The sequence below is a fragment of the Rhea americana genome, unplaced genomic scaffold, assembly GCF_003343005.1.
Source record: "Rhea americana isolate MKP2758 unplaced genomic scaffold, rheAme1 scaffold_15, whole genome shotgun sequence".
NCBI classification, from domain to species: domain Eukaryota; kingdom Metazoa; phylum Chordata; class Aves; order Rheiformes; family Rheidae; genus Rhea; species Rhea americana.
The window spans coordinates 8739434-8754917 of record NW_028185594.1 but is presented as its reverse complement, the minus strand read 5'-3'; the positions used below and the strand labels follow the sequence as shown (position 1 = coordinate 8754917).

General features: G+C 44.8%; 3 protein-coding genes across 3 annotated transcripts in view; all 3 read right to left on the bottom strand.

The window, feature by feature from the left end:
- Positions 1-1084: 1084 nt before the first annotated feature.
- Positions 1085-3538, bottom strand: GINS4 (GINS complex subunit 4). The gene is made up of 7 exons (XM_085299511.1): positions 3417-3538; positions 3203-3289; positions 2773-2886; positions 2182-2279; positions 1775-1863; positions 1295-1385; positions 1085-1181 (listed from the first exon to the last, which is right to left on the bottom strand). Exons 1-7 carry the CDS (start codon positions 3525-3527, stop codon positions 1085-1087), a joined length of 687 nt encoding a protein of 228 aa, XP_085155637.1. The 5' UTR covers positions 3528-3538.
- Positions 3539-4121: 583 nt separating this feature from the next.
- GOLGA7 (golgin A7) lies at positions 4122-9049 on the bottom strand. The gene is made up of 6 exons (XM_085299564.1): positions 8986-9049; positions 7655-7662; positions 6394-6546; positions 5918-6019; positions 5702-5765; positions 4122-5383 (listed from the first exon to the last, which is right to left on the bottom strand). Exons 1-5 carry the CDS (start codon positions 9047-9049, stop codon positions 5718-5720), a joined length of 375 nt encoding a protein of 124 aa, XP_085155690.1. The 3' UTR covers positions 4122-5383; positions 5702-5717.
- Positions 9050-13298: 4249 nt separating this feature from the next.
- Positions 13299-15484, bottom strand: part of LOC146599021 (tomoregulin-2-like) — a 66130-nt gene continuing 63944 nt past the window's right edge. The window contains exon 5 of the mRNA XM_085299563.1: positions 13299-13334. Coding sequence (XP_085155689.1) covers positions 13299-13334 — 36 coding nt within the window. The remainder of the gene's footprint in view (positions 13335-15484) is intronic.

Genomic DNA, 15484 nt, shown 5'->3' with positions numbered 1-15484 from the left:
GCTCTCCTCTGCTTACCCACGACATTCTATTTGCTGTACTTGAGGATGGAAACTGCAGCTCAACCTGTTCCCAATCCTTCCTGTTTTTTGCATGAGAATCAAGATTTGCTCTGCAAGCAAACACCTTGAGGTATTTGCACCACACGTGTGGCGGTATTTTGCTCAGTATATCATGTGGAAAAGGTGGTGCAGAAGTATGCTCCAATTCACCTCAGAGTAATCAGGCACTTGYACAACATCCAAAGTTCCACAGCCCCTGTGACAAGATCTAAGCTGAGGAAGGAGGCGGAGTTTACATAGCACACCCTTCTGTCACAGTTCCCACCTGAGAGCCTGATTTAAAGAACAGTGCTAAACTGGGGCAGGAATGAAAACACACAACCATAGGCCAAAGCAGAGAACACCTTGCTATTTGCATAGGCTGTATTTGCCTTTGTGGAGAGATGTGCTCTGTCCGCATCTGCTGTCAAACTAGCCTGAGAACTGGAGAGACAGTGTCTGCACTTGTTCTCCCTTGGGACTCCGAGGCAGTGCTATGACACAGGCTGCCCATGCTCAGGAGCAAAAAGATAAAGGAGTCTGGCTGTATTCCAGGCATGTCATAAACCATCAAGAGTTTGACTAAGCATAGGGGCAAAGAGCCCCTCTGCATTAATAGAGGAAAAGATGTCCTGCTGTTTTATTTGCATGCTTTCCATTATACACCTGCAAATACTCCCTGCTGCCTTGTCCAGCACCAGCCCTCTGAGCCATGTCACATCTGCAGGGGTCGCTGCCCCAAGCGGGACCCATCATCCCGGTCTTTTCCTGCAGTGCAGAATCGAGGCAGGGTGCTGCTTGCGTTGGGCTTGAGGGGCTCTGGGCCAGGCCCGGGAGGCAGTGGGGGGCTCCACCGTGGGGGGCTCCGTTCCGCCGCCACCTGCACTCAGCGCTGGTGGGTGCTGCCACCTCCCGGCCTCCGTGCTGCACTGCTGCTGCTGAACCAGACCCACCACAGCCTCAGTAGCTCACGGCAGGGCCTGCTGCTGCAGCCTGTCATCCTGAACTCACAGAAGCCCTGTGCTCAGTGCTTACCCYACACTCCTCAGATGAGCTGAACTGCTCCCGAGGCCACCAGCGGGGCGATGGTTTTGTAACGGATCAGATGCTGTGAGCCCTCCTCCAGATCGATTGTGTACTCCCTGTAAGAGACAGATGTGGACTGAAGCTGCTGCTTCTTTTTCACTTTAACTCATACCAGTTTTGTGGAAACCCAACTTATACAAGTACACTGCACAGGGAAGGACCCACCTACCTCTGCTCATCAGTCTCTGGCTCAACCAGGATATTCTCCTGCCTCTCCAACACCCTCAGGAATACAAAGGAGTCCAGGTTGGGCTTTGGAACTGCAGAAGCAATGGATTCAGAGCACAAACTCAGCATTCAAGTACGCGCGTCTGCAGGACTCTAACAAAAAGGTACTAGGAACAACAAACTTCTGGCCAATAAAGGGAACATTAGAAGCTTCCAATCATATGTAGTGTGCACTGCCTCAACAAGAGATGACACTGAATGGCAGTGGCCAACGTGAACTACTGACAGAAGCACCAAGGGACAGCAGCACCAAGCCATGTACCACGCAGCAGAGAAATGACATGACACTGTCCTTCTGCATGTCCTTCTACCAACCACCAGCTGAGGGACAAGTACTTACACTTCATGGTCCCAGCAGCATTCCCCACACACCTGCTGCTGTAATTTTCCAGTTACCCTGGAGTCGYCTGGATGTACTCACCTGATTTCAGGAGAGACACTTTCTGCAGGTTGGGTGGCATATGTTTGAGAGCGACATTTTTCAGGTAAGTCTCTGTGTTCGCCATGTACCTGAAACATAATTGGAGCAACTGTTGGTTTAATCAAAAACAAATTTGCTGACAGAATATTGACTTAGAATACCAGCAAGCAACACCTCCTAGTCTTACAGGCATAGCCAAAGACCAGCCTAATGGCTTGCCTTGGCAATTGGTCCAAGTGCTTGGCATGATAAAGACTAAGCAGAAAAGTTATTTTGACTCTTTCCTTGACCATAAGGAAAGCTCCTGGTGAGGYCCCTGACTCTTACCGCAGCCCTATTCAGCATAGGATAACGGGGAGTTCTACAACTTGTGCAAAGGAAGGGTAGTACACTGAAAACCTACTCACTCTTTAGCAAAGGCAAACTCCTCTGGTGACAGAATAGAGGGCTCCCCTTCTGCTCGAGACTTCTCCTTCTCCAGGACATGGGGAAAAAACTTCTCAATCTGATAACAGAAAAAAAAAAAAAACCCAAAGACTGAAACAGAGCTTTCTTAGTAGTCAGTGCCTAGAATCCCCTCTCCTCAGTAAGATGCTTCCCCTCAAARAAGTAATCCATCACTGCAAAGGCGCATGCAGCAGCCTCAGGCATGCCCAAATACCTACGTTTGAATTAATGATGATATGGTCAGCTAAGGTCCCCAAGCTGCATAGGCACGTGTGTACATGGCAGCACCCACGAAGCAGATGCAAGAGTTCAGCTGTGCCATCCTGTTTCTACAGGAGGTCACAAAACACTCATGGCAATACTGTAATCCTCCTTGATCACAGTAGGACAAGGTGCCCATAGAAAGAGTTCCCATGAGTCATGCTTAAGAAGACGTAAAGAAGACAGAGCTATAACTAAATACCTTTGCTGAAGCAGAAGGCATTGCACAGGTAAGAAAATCACTTCTGAAGCACCCTTTTTCCTCCTCACTGCAGTACTTCAAGTATTACCTTCACAAGCCTACATCGCAAATAGCTGCTAAGCACATAACGGATCCTTTCAATCTCCATGTGGTGGATGCTGACCTTCAAGTCTCCTTTCTTTGCCCGTTTCAGGTTTGCCTCCTGCAAAGAAAAAAAAATGAAATGGTTCAAATGCTCAGCGAGAAACACAGAGAAATGGTTTTCTTCTTGTACACAGGGCCCRCAGAAACAAACTGCAGCTGCTTTTGGTGACACAAAGCACTGCTTCCCTAGACATTGCATCTCCCTCCTTTTTTAGCAAGCTGCTCTCAAAAGTGGCTCAGAACAGCCCTTTCCCAGAACAGAGGAGCGGGTGAGCCTGGCAATCCCAGAGGGAGCCCAGCATGCCTCCACCACGCTGTTGGGCACCAGGTAACCGGTAACAGGTGTTCCGCCACCTCAGCCCAGCAGAGCCTACCATGTGGTCCAGCTGCTCCACGACGCACTCGATGATCTCTGGTTTGCTCTCCAGCAGCTCCGGGGCAAACTTCTCATTCAGCCAGGCCTGSGGTGGGGAAATAGTGTAAGCAGGGACAGGATCGCTCCGATCTGCACCCGGCCCCGGCCCCCCCAGCACAGCGTACAGCCCGCCCTCACCGCGCCCCTCAGTCGTTCTCCCCACGTCGCGCTACCTGCTCCAGGGTGCGGATGAGCTGCGCCGGGGTCAGTACCAGCTCCTCGCTGCCCCCGTCTGAGTCGGAGCCCGGCCCCGGCCCCGGCCCCTCGCCGTCCGCCGCGGCCATCCCGCCACCGCCTCCCGCCAAGCGCCGCGCGCATGCGCCGCCCGGGCCGTTGCGTGGCCGCGCGCGCGCCCAAGCCGCCCCCAGTGCACAAGCGCAACGCACTACCGCGTCCGTCCACTGCGCAGGCGCGCGCCTCCCACGCATTTCACCCAGTGCGCAGGCGCGTCGCACTACGGCGTCCGCCCACTGCGCAGGCGCGCGCCGCCCAGGCAGGCRTTCCCCCGCGGCACGAGAGCCCCTCAACAACATGGAGGCTGCGGCTGAGCGAGCTGCCCCCGTCACGAGCTGGTGACGCAAAGCGACAGTAAAAGCTGAAAAGTAAAGGCACCTCAGACGACCTGCCCAAGCACCTGCTAGGTGAGGTGGGGAGTCCGTGTTACAAAGGCCAAGCTTCRCATGCTCACATCAAACATCTTATTTCTACGTATAAAGATACCTTGTAAACCCTAAGTCTTGCCGAAATAGTGTTGTCTTAACAAGTACAGCTGATTCTGAAATTTTTCTTTGTTCAGTTTACCCTGCAACTGGAGTAAACTGCAAAGCTCAACAAGATGGTTACTTCGTGGGAGGCAGTGCTCTCAAATAGGAGACAGACACGGTTTAAGAAAAAGTTTACTAATCCATTGGTACTTCTGCAAAGTATTGCAACAGATGTGAAAGGCAAACACTGTTACAGTTTAGAAAAAAAACAAGTTTCATATAATTAAAATGTTAAACATCTCAAAAAAAAAAAAAAGGCTGAGTAGTAAGCCTGGAATTTCAGATCCAGTGTTAGCACCTACAGATCACCAAAAGCCAAAATGTTTGATCTATTCTGCATATTTTCCCTCATTTTCTCAATTCTTGAATTCCTTCCACAATTCAGCAATGCCTCTCAGAACCTAAACCAAGACATCCTTAGTTTGATAAGTGAGAAGGATACAACAAAAAAATATTAAGCCAACTTGGTTTGTGGAAAGTTTACATTGCAGGTATTGCTGAGGAATGTCTATGCCTGGGAAGATACTAAATAATGCACAGCTCTACTTTTCAACAGTTTGCCAGCAGCTAGAGTTAAGAAACCATCTTACACAACACCTAACAACTTGTCAAATCAACATTTTCCTATAAATTATATATAATAAATCCATAAAGAAAGTTTTAYATTTCACATATTAATTGTAGGGGAGGGATCATATTCATTGGTTCAGCATCCATTTTATTGTACTTACTGTTTCAAGAATGAAAAAATAGACCTTCTCTTCTGACAAGCATAGACAGATGCAATAACAGCACAGATACAGTAGTAGCAAAGAACCTAGTATTAAATTCTAGTTCTTTCTCTCCCTTCTAGGAATAACTAAAGCATTAAAACAAGAAACACTTTGCCTTTTAGTTTTCAATAGGAATCAGCACAGGAAACTTAAAATGCTCAGTGCCTTGAGTCACTTCTGGCAGTTGGAGACACTGCACATCACTCCAGTACTAAACTGGAGGGAAGGCCTTGTTCCTGGAAAACACAACTCTGACTTGTAGCTTTCCAAAGCCCAACGGATGTACAGAAAGGTTCAAAAACTATGGAGGAACAGTGCTGCACTCAGGTCTAAAATTATGCTTCTTTTGGGTTAAGTGCCCAATTTCTTTCAGCAGAGTAAGCAGCTTTACCACTTCTTCAAAAAAGTAAAATGATCCCATTGCTTAGAAGTTGCCCGAAAATGGATGCTGACCAGCTAGGAGGTCGCCCCATGCAGAGTAGAGTTTTGGGAAGTTAGTCCTTGTAGTAGATGGCACTGTGGATCTGGCAGCAGACAGGAATGATGCTCTAAAGTAGGAGGTAGGGAAGCTTTGATACAGTGAGTCCATTGCTGAGCCACCTGCTAGAAGAAAAAAAGAAAATAAACAAATTTTTGACATTACACAGCCACAAGTTAGATATATATACTTACACAATTGAGACCTGTATTTCATTAAAGTTATCATCTGAACTTCATTATTGTTCAGTGGCATACTGCCAACTATTGTTATTTTTACATCTTCAGCTGGTATCTGAAAATCTAATTACACAAGATTTATCTTAAAAGCCTTTGATTACAGGCAGTCATTGCATAAACATTCTCTCTCAGCAGGACAGAGTCTATCCTTCTGAGCATAGAGGAACAGGTTTAGAGTGGCATGTAATATGAAGTTAATAATACCTTAGACTCCAAAGTTTTATCTTCCACTGCTCATACCTCTGTCTTCATAAATGGTAATTTCAATCTGCAGGGAAGGGCTGTTAGGGAAATGTACTATAGAAAGATTCTGAAAATAGAAACAAACAAACAAAAAATGCCATTTCTAACTGAGATAAAATGCCAACATTTCACAGATGGACATACTAGTCGATAATCTAAGAAATCACTAAAGGATACAACTCTCAATCCTCTTTCAATAGGGTCTGTCAGAAGGAGGCCCTGAGGAGCATAGATCTTCTCATTCTGTTCCTGAATGAACTTGGCAATTTTCTTTAGAACCTGGTAACAGAAGAACATAAGAGGTCAGTTTCTTAATCAGCTTTTATTGCATTAGTCAGAGCCCCAGCTCTATCACAAATTTAACAACACTAGGGGRAAGTAACATCACAATGCCAGTTCTCATTACAAACAGAAATTGCATAATTCTTCTAAAATTTCAAGAACAAGGAATCATTATACATTACTCAGCTTGACTAATATACATATAAAAAGCTTGTCCATATGTAAACTCACTTTGTTGTAAGATCTGTTGTCTATATGGAATTGTACAAGAGTGGTGCAAGTCACAGAAAATGTACCAGGAAACAAATCCTTAACTGAAGTCTATGGAACATACTGCCTTCCAAACAATAAAGTAAACAAAAGAAATTCACCTTTTCATAATGTGTTTCCATGCACAAGAAGATAGTATACGCAGTCAAACAGGCCAGACACCCTTCAAGGTAAGACTGGCCTCCAAGTTTTTCAGCTTCTGCATAAAGGTTATTCAGTGTTCGGACAGTCTCTTCAAACTGCTGCCTATCAATCTGCAAAAGAAATCAATTTTATCAGTTGTGCCCTGCATACTTCAGAACTCTCAGATGTCATCAGATATCCGCCTTCACTTATTGCCTACTTGCACTTCCAAACTCTGTCAAAAGCATCACCTACAAACATCTAAAACAGGTTATATATACTTAGAGCCAAAGCTTGAAGGACACTTTCAGTTATGGACCTTTAGTTCACTAAGCGGTTAGTCCAAGTCTGAATTCCAAGCCAATATGAACTCAAAGAAATTAAAAGTAACAAGGAATTAAATCAAAATGCAAGTGAGCTGAAAACAAAAAAACAAACAAAAAAACAAAACAAAACCCAAACCAGAAAACTTAATCCACAGGCAGAGACGTCCACTAGATTTAAAAAAAAAAAAAAAAAAAGGTCTCCCATCAGCAACATGACCCATGAGGGTTTAGTTCTCCCCAGGCACAGGTGAAGGAAGCTGCATAGCAACAAATGCCGCCCGGATCTCAGCTTGCATCCAGCAGGGCTGGCTGCCTTTCCATCCCCGTGCCTGCCACCGGGCGAGGAGCTCCCCATCCTTCAGAGACTGGGGCTCTTCATGGCCGCCTGGGGGTGGCCAAGCCCAGAGCTGATTTTTACAGATCACTGAGCTACATGGAATAACTCTGAACTCTGACAATTCTAAGGGACAAATGTTAATGTTTTGGTCATGTGCATACACTACCACTTAGTTAATACTTGAATACTAGACCTGATTCGCTATGATGGGATTTCTTTGCTATTGTTGCAAAAACAACTGTAAAAAAATCTTGCTCTAGATCATTATAATACGATATCCAATTGTTTTTTGCTACAAAATGTAGGTAATAGTAACAATCACATAGCTACAAGGGGTGATGGCTGTTTCCATGTTTCGTAATGAAACGGCAACGTGCAAATTAAAACATGGAGGAGGGAAAGAATAATGATCTTCAGAGCAGCGGAGGTGATCCTCTCACATGCTCCAGGATTAACAGGGTTGGCCTGAGCAGGTCAGAAGGACAGCGGACGAAGTGTGAAAGCTCTGAGAAACGAAGGCAGGGAAGCCAGCAGAGCTTGCTAAATGTGTCAGAAGCACCACCACATGCACCTCACCAAAATGGCTAAAAACACCCCACAAACCAGACAAATAAGAGCCCAGCCGCTGAAAGTGACTTCATTCTAATCAATAAGTCTTTTTCCTGAAAGCATTAGCTCAGTCAAAACCTGCAAAGTGAGAAAAATGAAAGGTGTAAAGCAGAGGGTCGACTCACGAATGACTGCTCTAGAAGCCTGGCAGAGGCTCAGAACAACGTTATGGTCAAAATGAAAAGAAAATGGCCTACTGTAGCAGTAATAAATCCAGATTCTGACATGTCCTGTTCCGCTTTACTCCTGCTGCCTGGCTCCATCTCAATAAATACAAATTTACTATCTCTCCTCTCTCTCACGCTCACACACAAACACACTTGGGAAATTACTTACAACATTAGAAAACAGTGTTAGAAAATAGTGTCTTTATCCAGCACAGGACCTGCTTCAGAACTTCCCAAGGAGAACCAAAATGCTCTCACTCATTCCAACGGGGCTTGCAYCAGTTTCCCAGCCCCACCAAAGATCAGTCCTTGAGATCAGCTCTCTGTCATCAGTGGGCAGATTACTTAAATAGTCGTAACCATTGCCAGTGCTGCGACATACCCGACTTGACTGCCCATGAAACCAGACTGTGTTTTGCAGGGTTTATGYTGCTTTAGAGCCCACCTTGGGTGCCTTCACATTGCCATTCTCAGCCTASTGCTGGGAAAGTTTCGTGGGCTGAGTTCAGTGTAATGCAAATACGTAACGGGATTTTCAGAGTGGAACTAGATGTATCCAGCCAGCTCAGACTGTTGATAAAATGTACTCTTATCTTCTTGCTAAAGACCATGTAGATATACTCTAGCACTGCTTTGATGCCGGTCAGATTCAATTTGCAGTGTTTTCCAGTTCTCATATTGTGAATCTCAGGTTAAATTTTTCTTAAAATCACAGCTGCTGGATTATCTCAATATAAAAGAATATCAGATTCTATTTTTATTTACTTTGAAAGACATGTCTAAGCTATACGACTTCAGAAGAAAAGTTTGGGTGGAAGATAAATACCAGAAACTATCAAATTTATCTTTTAAAAAAATCTAATTATTTTTATAGGCTTGAGTCATGATTTTTTCAGTCCTAGGCAATGCCAAGTGTAGGCCAAACTGGGAAAAAAACAGTTCTGAAACAGAGCTCACTCCTGTCAAATGCGTTGTGCTAAAGGCTCCAATTCTATCATGGATACGGTACAATTAATGTAAGAAAATAAAAGCCAAAGGTGTGCCTTAAGTTCAGTAAATAACTAGGATAAAAATTTCTTTGCATTATTACTGAGTACTGTTGCTCTCTCTAGTGCCACCTTTACTTTTTACCTCCTTTCTTGGTTTCCTTCATGCCTTCGTGCCCACTCTCTTTYGGCTTCTTTCCTTCCCCCATCATCCCCAATTTTTTCAATTTTCTTTAATGTAAGGAAACTAAGCTATAACCTTGAGGAATTTTGATAAATGGCTACAAAGAGCACTTGGGGAAAAGCAGAGAGTCAAATCCCAAGCCCCTCACCATCTGTCTCTTCTAAGCTCAAGAGGAAAATGTCTTTCGGCTCCTACTAGCAACTACAGAATTCAACTGCCATGCTCAGGTATCCTACGTTAGCGAAAACAAATGCGTGCGCAGAGTTTGCCCACCTCCGACAGCACCTTCTCTCACAGAGCCGCTGGCTCCCTGGTAGCGCAAGACGAAATGGAGTTTGATTCATGGTTTTATTACTGTTTATCATCAAGGTTGTGGTACGTACCTGGGGAGCCTCAGTGTTGACCAAAACCCAATTTGGGATGATCCTGAACAAACACATCTTTGGCTTTTCCTTTTATTTATGTGTCTGTCTGCGCTCACTGCTTTAAGTGAAGGAGTGTCAGTAAATAGTGTGAGAGTTAGAGATGTACAATTTTCACCTCACCTCCTCTTTACTGAGTGGTTAAGAAAAAAGTGGCTTAACCATATACCTACATATATATATATGCATGCAAGTGTGTGTGTGTATATCTGTGCTGTTTTCAGGTAATACTAAGAGCACTGTGGAACTTTTCCACTTCCTCATGCAAGGCCAAGCAGGACCGCAGCTCTGGTAGCTCTTCTGAAGAGCTGCCATTTGCTGCGGGGGAAGCAGTGGGCTCATGGAAAGTTGCACGGCTCTCAGTTTGCACAGCTCAGTTTCTTAGCAAAAGGCTTTTTCAAGGTATCATCCAGTCCAGGGACTGGAAACCTCCACTGGAGAGGCAGCATAACCTTGACAACCTCTGGACCTCACTGATATGGCTAAAGGCAGATGGGATGGGAGTGGTTTTATGGTAAYGGAATTGCTCCTCTGCATCTATCCAATTGCAATTCTCTGCTTTCAGTGGGAGCAACCGGAGATCGCTCAGAGCATCTGGGTCTGAAGTCAGGACACGAACCTCTACAGACCTCTGTAGGGACTTGTCTATATTYGTACAACAGCAGCGAGGAGGGAATGGATTAAATTCTTGCTCAAAGTTTATTTATTCTAAATAAACAATATTTGCTTGTTTCTGTCTCATGCATATCCCCACCGCTCCTGCAGCGCATTTGATAAAAAATTAAATACGATTAGTTGAGGCCAGTTTCTCCTAGCAAATATCTCTAATGGCGTTTCAAAAGGAATGGCTCATTGAATAAAATCCTATTGTAAGCTTTCTGAATGCTGACATGAAACAGCTGTGATTATTGCACCCTTGTGCAGTTCCCCTACTAAATTCAATGTTTGCCCGGTGCATGTGGGATGCCAGCATCTCAGATTTATGAAGGTGTAAGATGACCAGCTTTGAGAGAATTTGCCAGCTTGAGGAAGAGGAGGTTCATTTAATTTTGCCAAGAGCTTCCTCTCATAAACAGCTTTGAGCAAAAAGCCAAATAGCACGTGGGGACCATTCATCTTTCCCCTGCATTAATTTAATTTTAAAGAGAAATCACTTCCTTGCAGGAAAATTTTCAAGGAATAGATACAGCTGTTGTAAACATGCTTGCAATGCTGCCCAGGCTTTTGTGGCATCAGTCCCTGCTGTCCTGTATTTCAACAYGCCCAACAGTGCGAACGGAACAACCAAGTGGACATGCCCGCAGCTCCGTGGATGCAAGATGAAGGGCCACCCATCAAGGCTGTTATTAAATGGCCCGGAAGGAGATCACCATTGTCCCATTTCCAAGGAACCAGAAGATTTTTTAGGATCAGGGATGAACAGAAAAAGACCACATCCGATGCCTCYCTCAGGTAGACTGCCTGCACAGACCATTAAGCCACAATGCTGCATCAAGGGAGAYGGGAAGCTGCGTTTCAGGAAAGTACCCGATGTCAAAACACTTCTCTTATTGTCAGAAAAACAGCCACCAGAGGTTACTCCTAAGGACAGTCAAGTGTGGGCTTTCCGTGGCCAGCTGGCCCTCAGTGCCAGAGCAAAGGGAAACAGGCCAGATTACAAATCCTCTTTATCACTGCTGCTGACTGCCAAGGCAGGCCCAAAACATCCTTTTCCTGCAGCACTGCAAACAACCCTGTTATCTTTGGTCTCTGCTGACAAGCAGGGATTAGTCCCTGCACCCCTCGTCTTCCTCTTGTATGTCTGGGGAAGAGCTGGATCCAACACTGCCTGAAACAAGAGCTTGCCACTGGATATCTTATGCTTGATGCACTAAACACATGATGCAAAGATAAGCTGGCAGACAGAACATATGTACTATATATTAAACCTTGCATTTATAGCAAATTCTATCAGGTAAATACAGCATTAGATATAGGTTCAACAGGAAAAATAAGAACAAGCAGTGCCTTCCTCAGCGGGAGCTGCTGGATGTAAACCAGAGTAGTCACCTGGCTGTGCTGTCCCCCTGTCAAGAACCTGCACCCTACCTGAAATCCAAAGCGCTTGTACTCATTCTAGGCTGAGAGGAACTTTGATCACTGAGTTTAGAGAAATACAGTGAAAACAATAAAGAAGGATCCAATCCGTGATTTCACAAAGCCTAAAATATGGAAGATCAAAACGGGTGATGTGATTTTCCAGGGCTTTCAGCACTGAAAGGGTGCTTTTGCCAGCTTCCAGCCTAGTGGAAAGATTAACAGGACACTTGAATTTGAACCCTTGTAGCTACTCATCTTTCAAGAAACCGAGTGAAAGAAACAAAGATAAAACCTAAAAGAGCTGTCTACCATCCACTTGGCGACTACTTTAGTTTTAAGGTCTTTGTCACTCTGCTATTGATTTAAGTCTGTGTATCCTTTTGAATATTAGTATGGCTAGCAAGATAGCAACATCATACATAAAAACGTTCTTTATTCCAGAACAGATGAAACTCCCAGTGGTAAAAGAAGATTTAGGTATCTCTGAAGATTTCTTATCGCTGTGCAACATAACTCTCTAATGGTTCAGTGCCTTKGAGGGTCATCTGAGATCACTTATCACATAAATCAAATAGGTGGCAGGCTATAAGAGTAGAAGCCTATAGCAATTTCATGTCTTTGCTCGCAGACATCAAATCTATCTTTTGGGCAGACTATAGTGGAGATAATACGCCACTCCATTTAAGCCACTGAAGAAACCCAAATCTGGGTATTAGCCAATTTTAGGAGGCTACTCCTAGTCCTGGCTGCAGCACAATTATCTTTGGAAATGACTGATTTTAAATCCAAAAACGCACACCACAGACACTAGTCCTGGTACTAATTTACACTAAGGCTTCTTTAAATCACTCTGGCAATGTAAGGGAGTGTCAGAGCGAGGGAAAGTACAATTTACCTTATGTCTCATTTACATAATCAGTGTGGCGTAAAGTGGCTCTGCTGTAAAATGAGCTGGGTCCACCTTTTGCTGAACTCAACAGGAGAATTGGCATTTTTTCTCACACTCCACTTTTCTTCCATTTTACACTATTTTCTACTTATTTCCATGGTGCTAATGCAGCTTACACATATGCAACTGAGAGCAGGAGCTAGCCTGGGGTTCAGAAGTTGGGAAGATATGGGACAAGCTCATACTCCGTAATGGGATCTCAGAAGGATGCGGTCCAGTCTGATTTCCACGGCATGATAGGTGCCAAAACTGGCATCAAAATCCACGTTCAGCGGGTCTGTCCCCTCTTGGCAAGGAGCCAGGGTAGATGTCTCCTTATCTGCCTGTTCTTGCTCAGAGGTCAAGCCGGCATGCAAAGGCAATCCGCACCACCCCYCCTTCACAGTTCCTGCCCCAGGATAACTTACTATTTCCATACTATMATTCTCTGACTCATAATTATCACCTCTGAGCTGGATTCTCTTAATTTGCACAGACACAGGGCATCCCTACGTTTGTTTGTTTGTTTATAAGTGAGAATTTCCATTTAAGAAAGAAGAAAATTCAGCTCAAAGCTAGCTGTAAAAATCTCTCTCCCACCACATGTACAGCTGTCTTCCCAAGTCTGTAGACTGGTAGTACTAGTGCCTCTGCTGTAGCTCAGGATACACAAGAGAGCAGGCCCTTAAGGTATGTGCTAGAAAGTAATATAATATTTGCCAGAAGCTAATGCAAGGATGACTGTAAAGTTTCTAAGTCCTATATGAGAAGATAGAATATTTATGCAACAYAGATCCTATCTTCTACATAGCCCTGTTCTTCAAAAAACAYAAATRCATATTACATCAGCTAACTTTGAAAATGTCCAGCAGCATGACAWCCTGTCAGGACAAAGGGGGAAAAAACAGCAGAAACTTGTTTTTCCTTTGCGTGTTCGTTATCATTAGTGGCAAATCGAGGCCCTGTGAGAATAGCACCATTACTGGTTTATTGTACTCCTCTCTGATGTTGTGTCCACAGTTCAAAAATCATCAGAAACACAGGCAGCGTGGCTGGCAATCTTAGCAGAGAGGCAAGRGTTTAATGAGTGGCACAGCCTCTCCTAGGAGAGTGGCAAAGATTTTGGAGAAGGAGCCTCACCGGGCCTCGTCTGCGGATAAATCGTGCTTTCCATTTTTGTACGGTGTCAGCCAGAATTTATACGACAGTATATGGAAAAAAAAWTCCCAGATCTCTGCTAACAGGACAAACAGCGCGAGTGTGGCAGGTCAAACTCAGTGTTGATATATGCAGTAGAGAGCAGTGGGTCTGAACACACTTACACCAGAACAGGGCTGCCCCTCTGAGAATAATTTTACATGTGTGTTTACGCTGCAAAGTGAGCCATATGGCATGAAAGGTTTAAACATTTAATTTCRCTTTGTTTTAATGCACTGTATACGCAGGAAATTGGAAGCCCAGCAGGCGAACGGCGGGTCTCACTTTCACTTCGTAGTGACTGACCCTGAGGAGACCGCCGGGCGCGTTGCCACCTGCAGGGCCGCGCAGCCCGGGGGGCGCGGGGACCGAGGACCCGGAGCTCGCCCCCCGGCACGGCTCCGGCCAGCCGCCCCGCGGCCGCGCGCACCTGGGGGACGCCGCGCTCCGCAAGCACGCGCGTCCTCACTGACATCGATTCGCACACGCGGACGCGTTAGCTGCGCCGCTGATTGCATTACCATCGCAGAAGTGTAATTAACAAATTAAAAGGGAGGACTGTGATTCAGCCTAATTTGGGGAAAGCCTTTACTTAAAAGATGATTCTGATGTTTGAGGAGCTTTCCTCCTCCATTTTTAATGCTTTGGACATGCTTTAAGAGAAAGGCTTTTATCAAAATACACATGTCCCAAGTATGCTGCGGTACTGGCACATGCAGGCACCTAAAGCAGCATCAACAGGACAAAAAAACAAACAAATGAGAAAAACACCTGACAGAYGCTAAACCAGGTACTGGACTGCAAACGAAGGTGTATCCTCAAGTGAAAGAGAACGGAGGGAAATGCGGGCTGGAAGCTGCTCAGACTGCTTTGACGCTGCCAGGTTATTCATGAAAAACTTACGAAAAGCAACACAGAACTTGCACGTGACCAAACCATGAGAAAACAAATGCCACAAGCACTTGCGAAGGAGAGAAAGTAGAGAATTGCCTGTATCTGCCGCCCTTCTAGATGATTATGTGATAAAATAAATCAGCTTCAGTAATTACAGCAATGTTTGCAAGAGTCCAAACTCCTGAGCAGAAGTTTTGACTGGTATACTCTTATCAAAAATCAACTGAGCACACCTGCAAGAATAGCTACAAAATTATATCAATTTCCCCTCCTGTCTCCTACTAAAAACACCTTTCAGGTGATCTAATACTATGAGGAACCATAATCATTAAGGACTGATCATGCTAATGTAATTTTCTGGATGGCTTATTAACCTACTAAAACATGTTTTTCTCTATTTCCCTTCATTAGCGTCACCAATAATTAGGTAAGGACAGAGTAGCAAAATTGATCATATGCTACTGCCCAAGGGGACAGAGAATGTATCATGAACATTTAGCATAATGTTCTCCAAACTCTGGATGCATTAATTATATTTAGTAACACAGCTATTTTCTGCCTTTGATAAAATGAATCCATTAATGTAGATGTTGTATAACAGAGGCTTATTTTTTCCTGTTCAAAAATAGAATTTTTAAAAATGTTTGTTATAGAAAATGAACCGAGACAAGAAAGATTGTCTCAAACACCTGCCGAAAACACGTCCTTTTCTTTTCTCAGTATTGACCATCAGTCTCCTCACGAAAGCAGCACTTAAAAAACGCTTAAAAAACAGAACGGGCAACGAGCTTTGGCTATGGAAGAGAAAAGCACGTTGTACCGTCACCTTCCGGACTCTTTCCTGCTTTATTCGGGGGAAATCGCGGCCCGCCTGCCCCACCCCACGACCAGCGCGGACCGCTAGAGCCGAGCCCCGCGGCTCGCGCGGCGGCGCTACGCA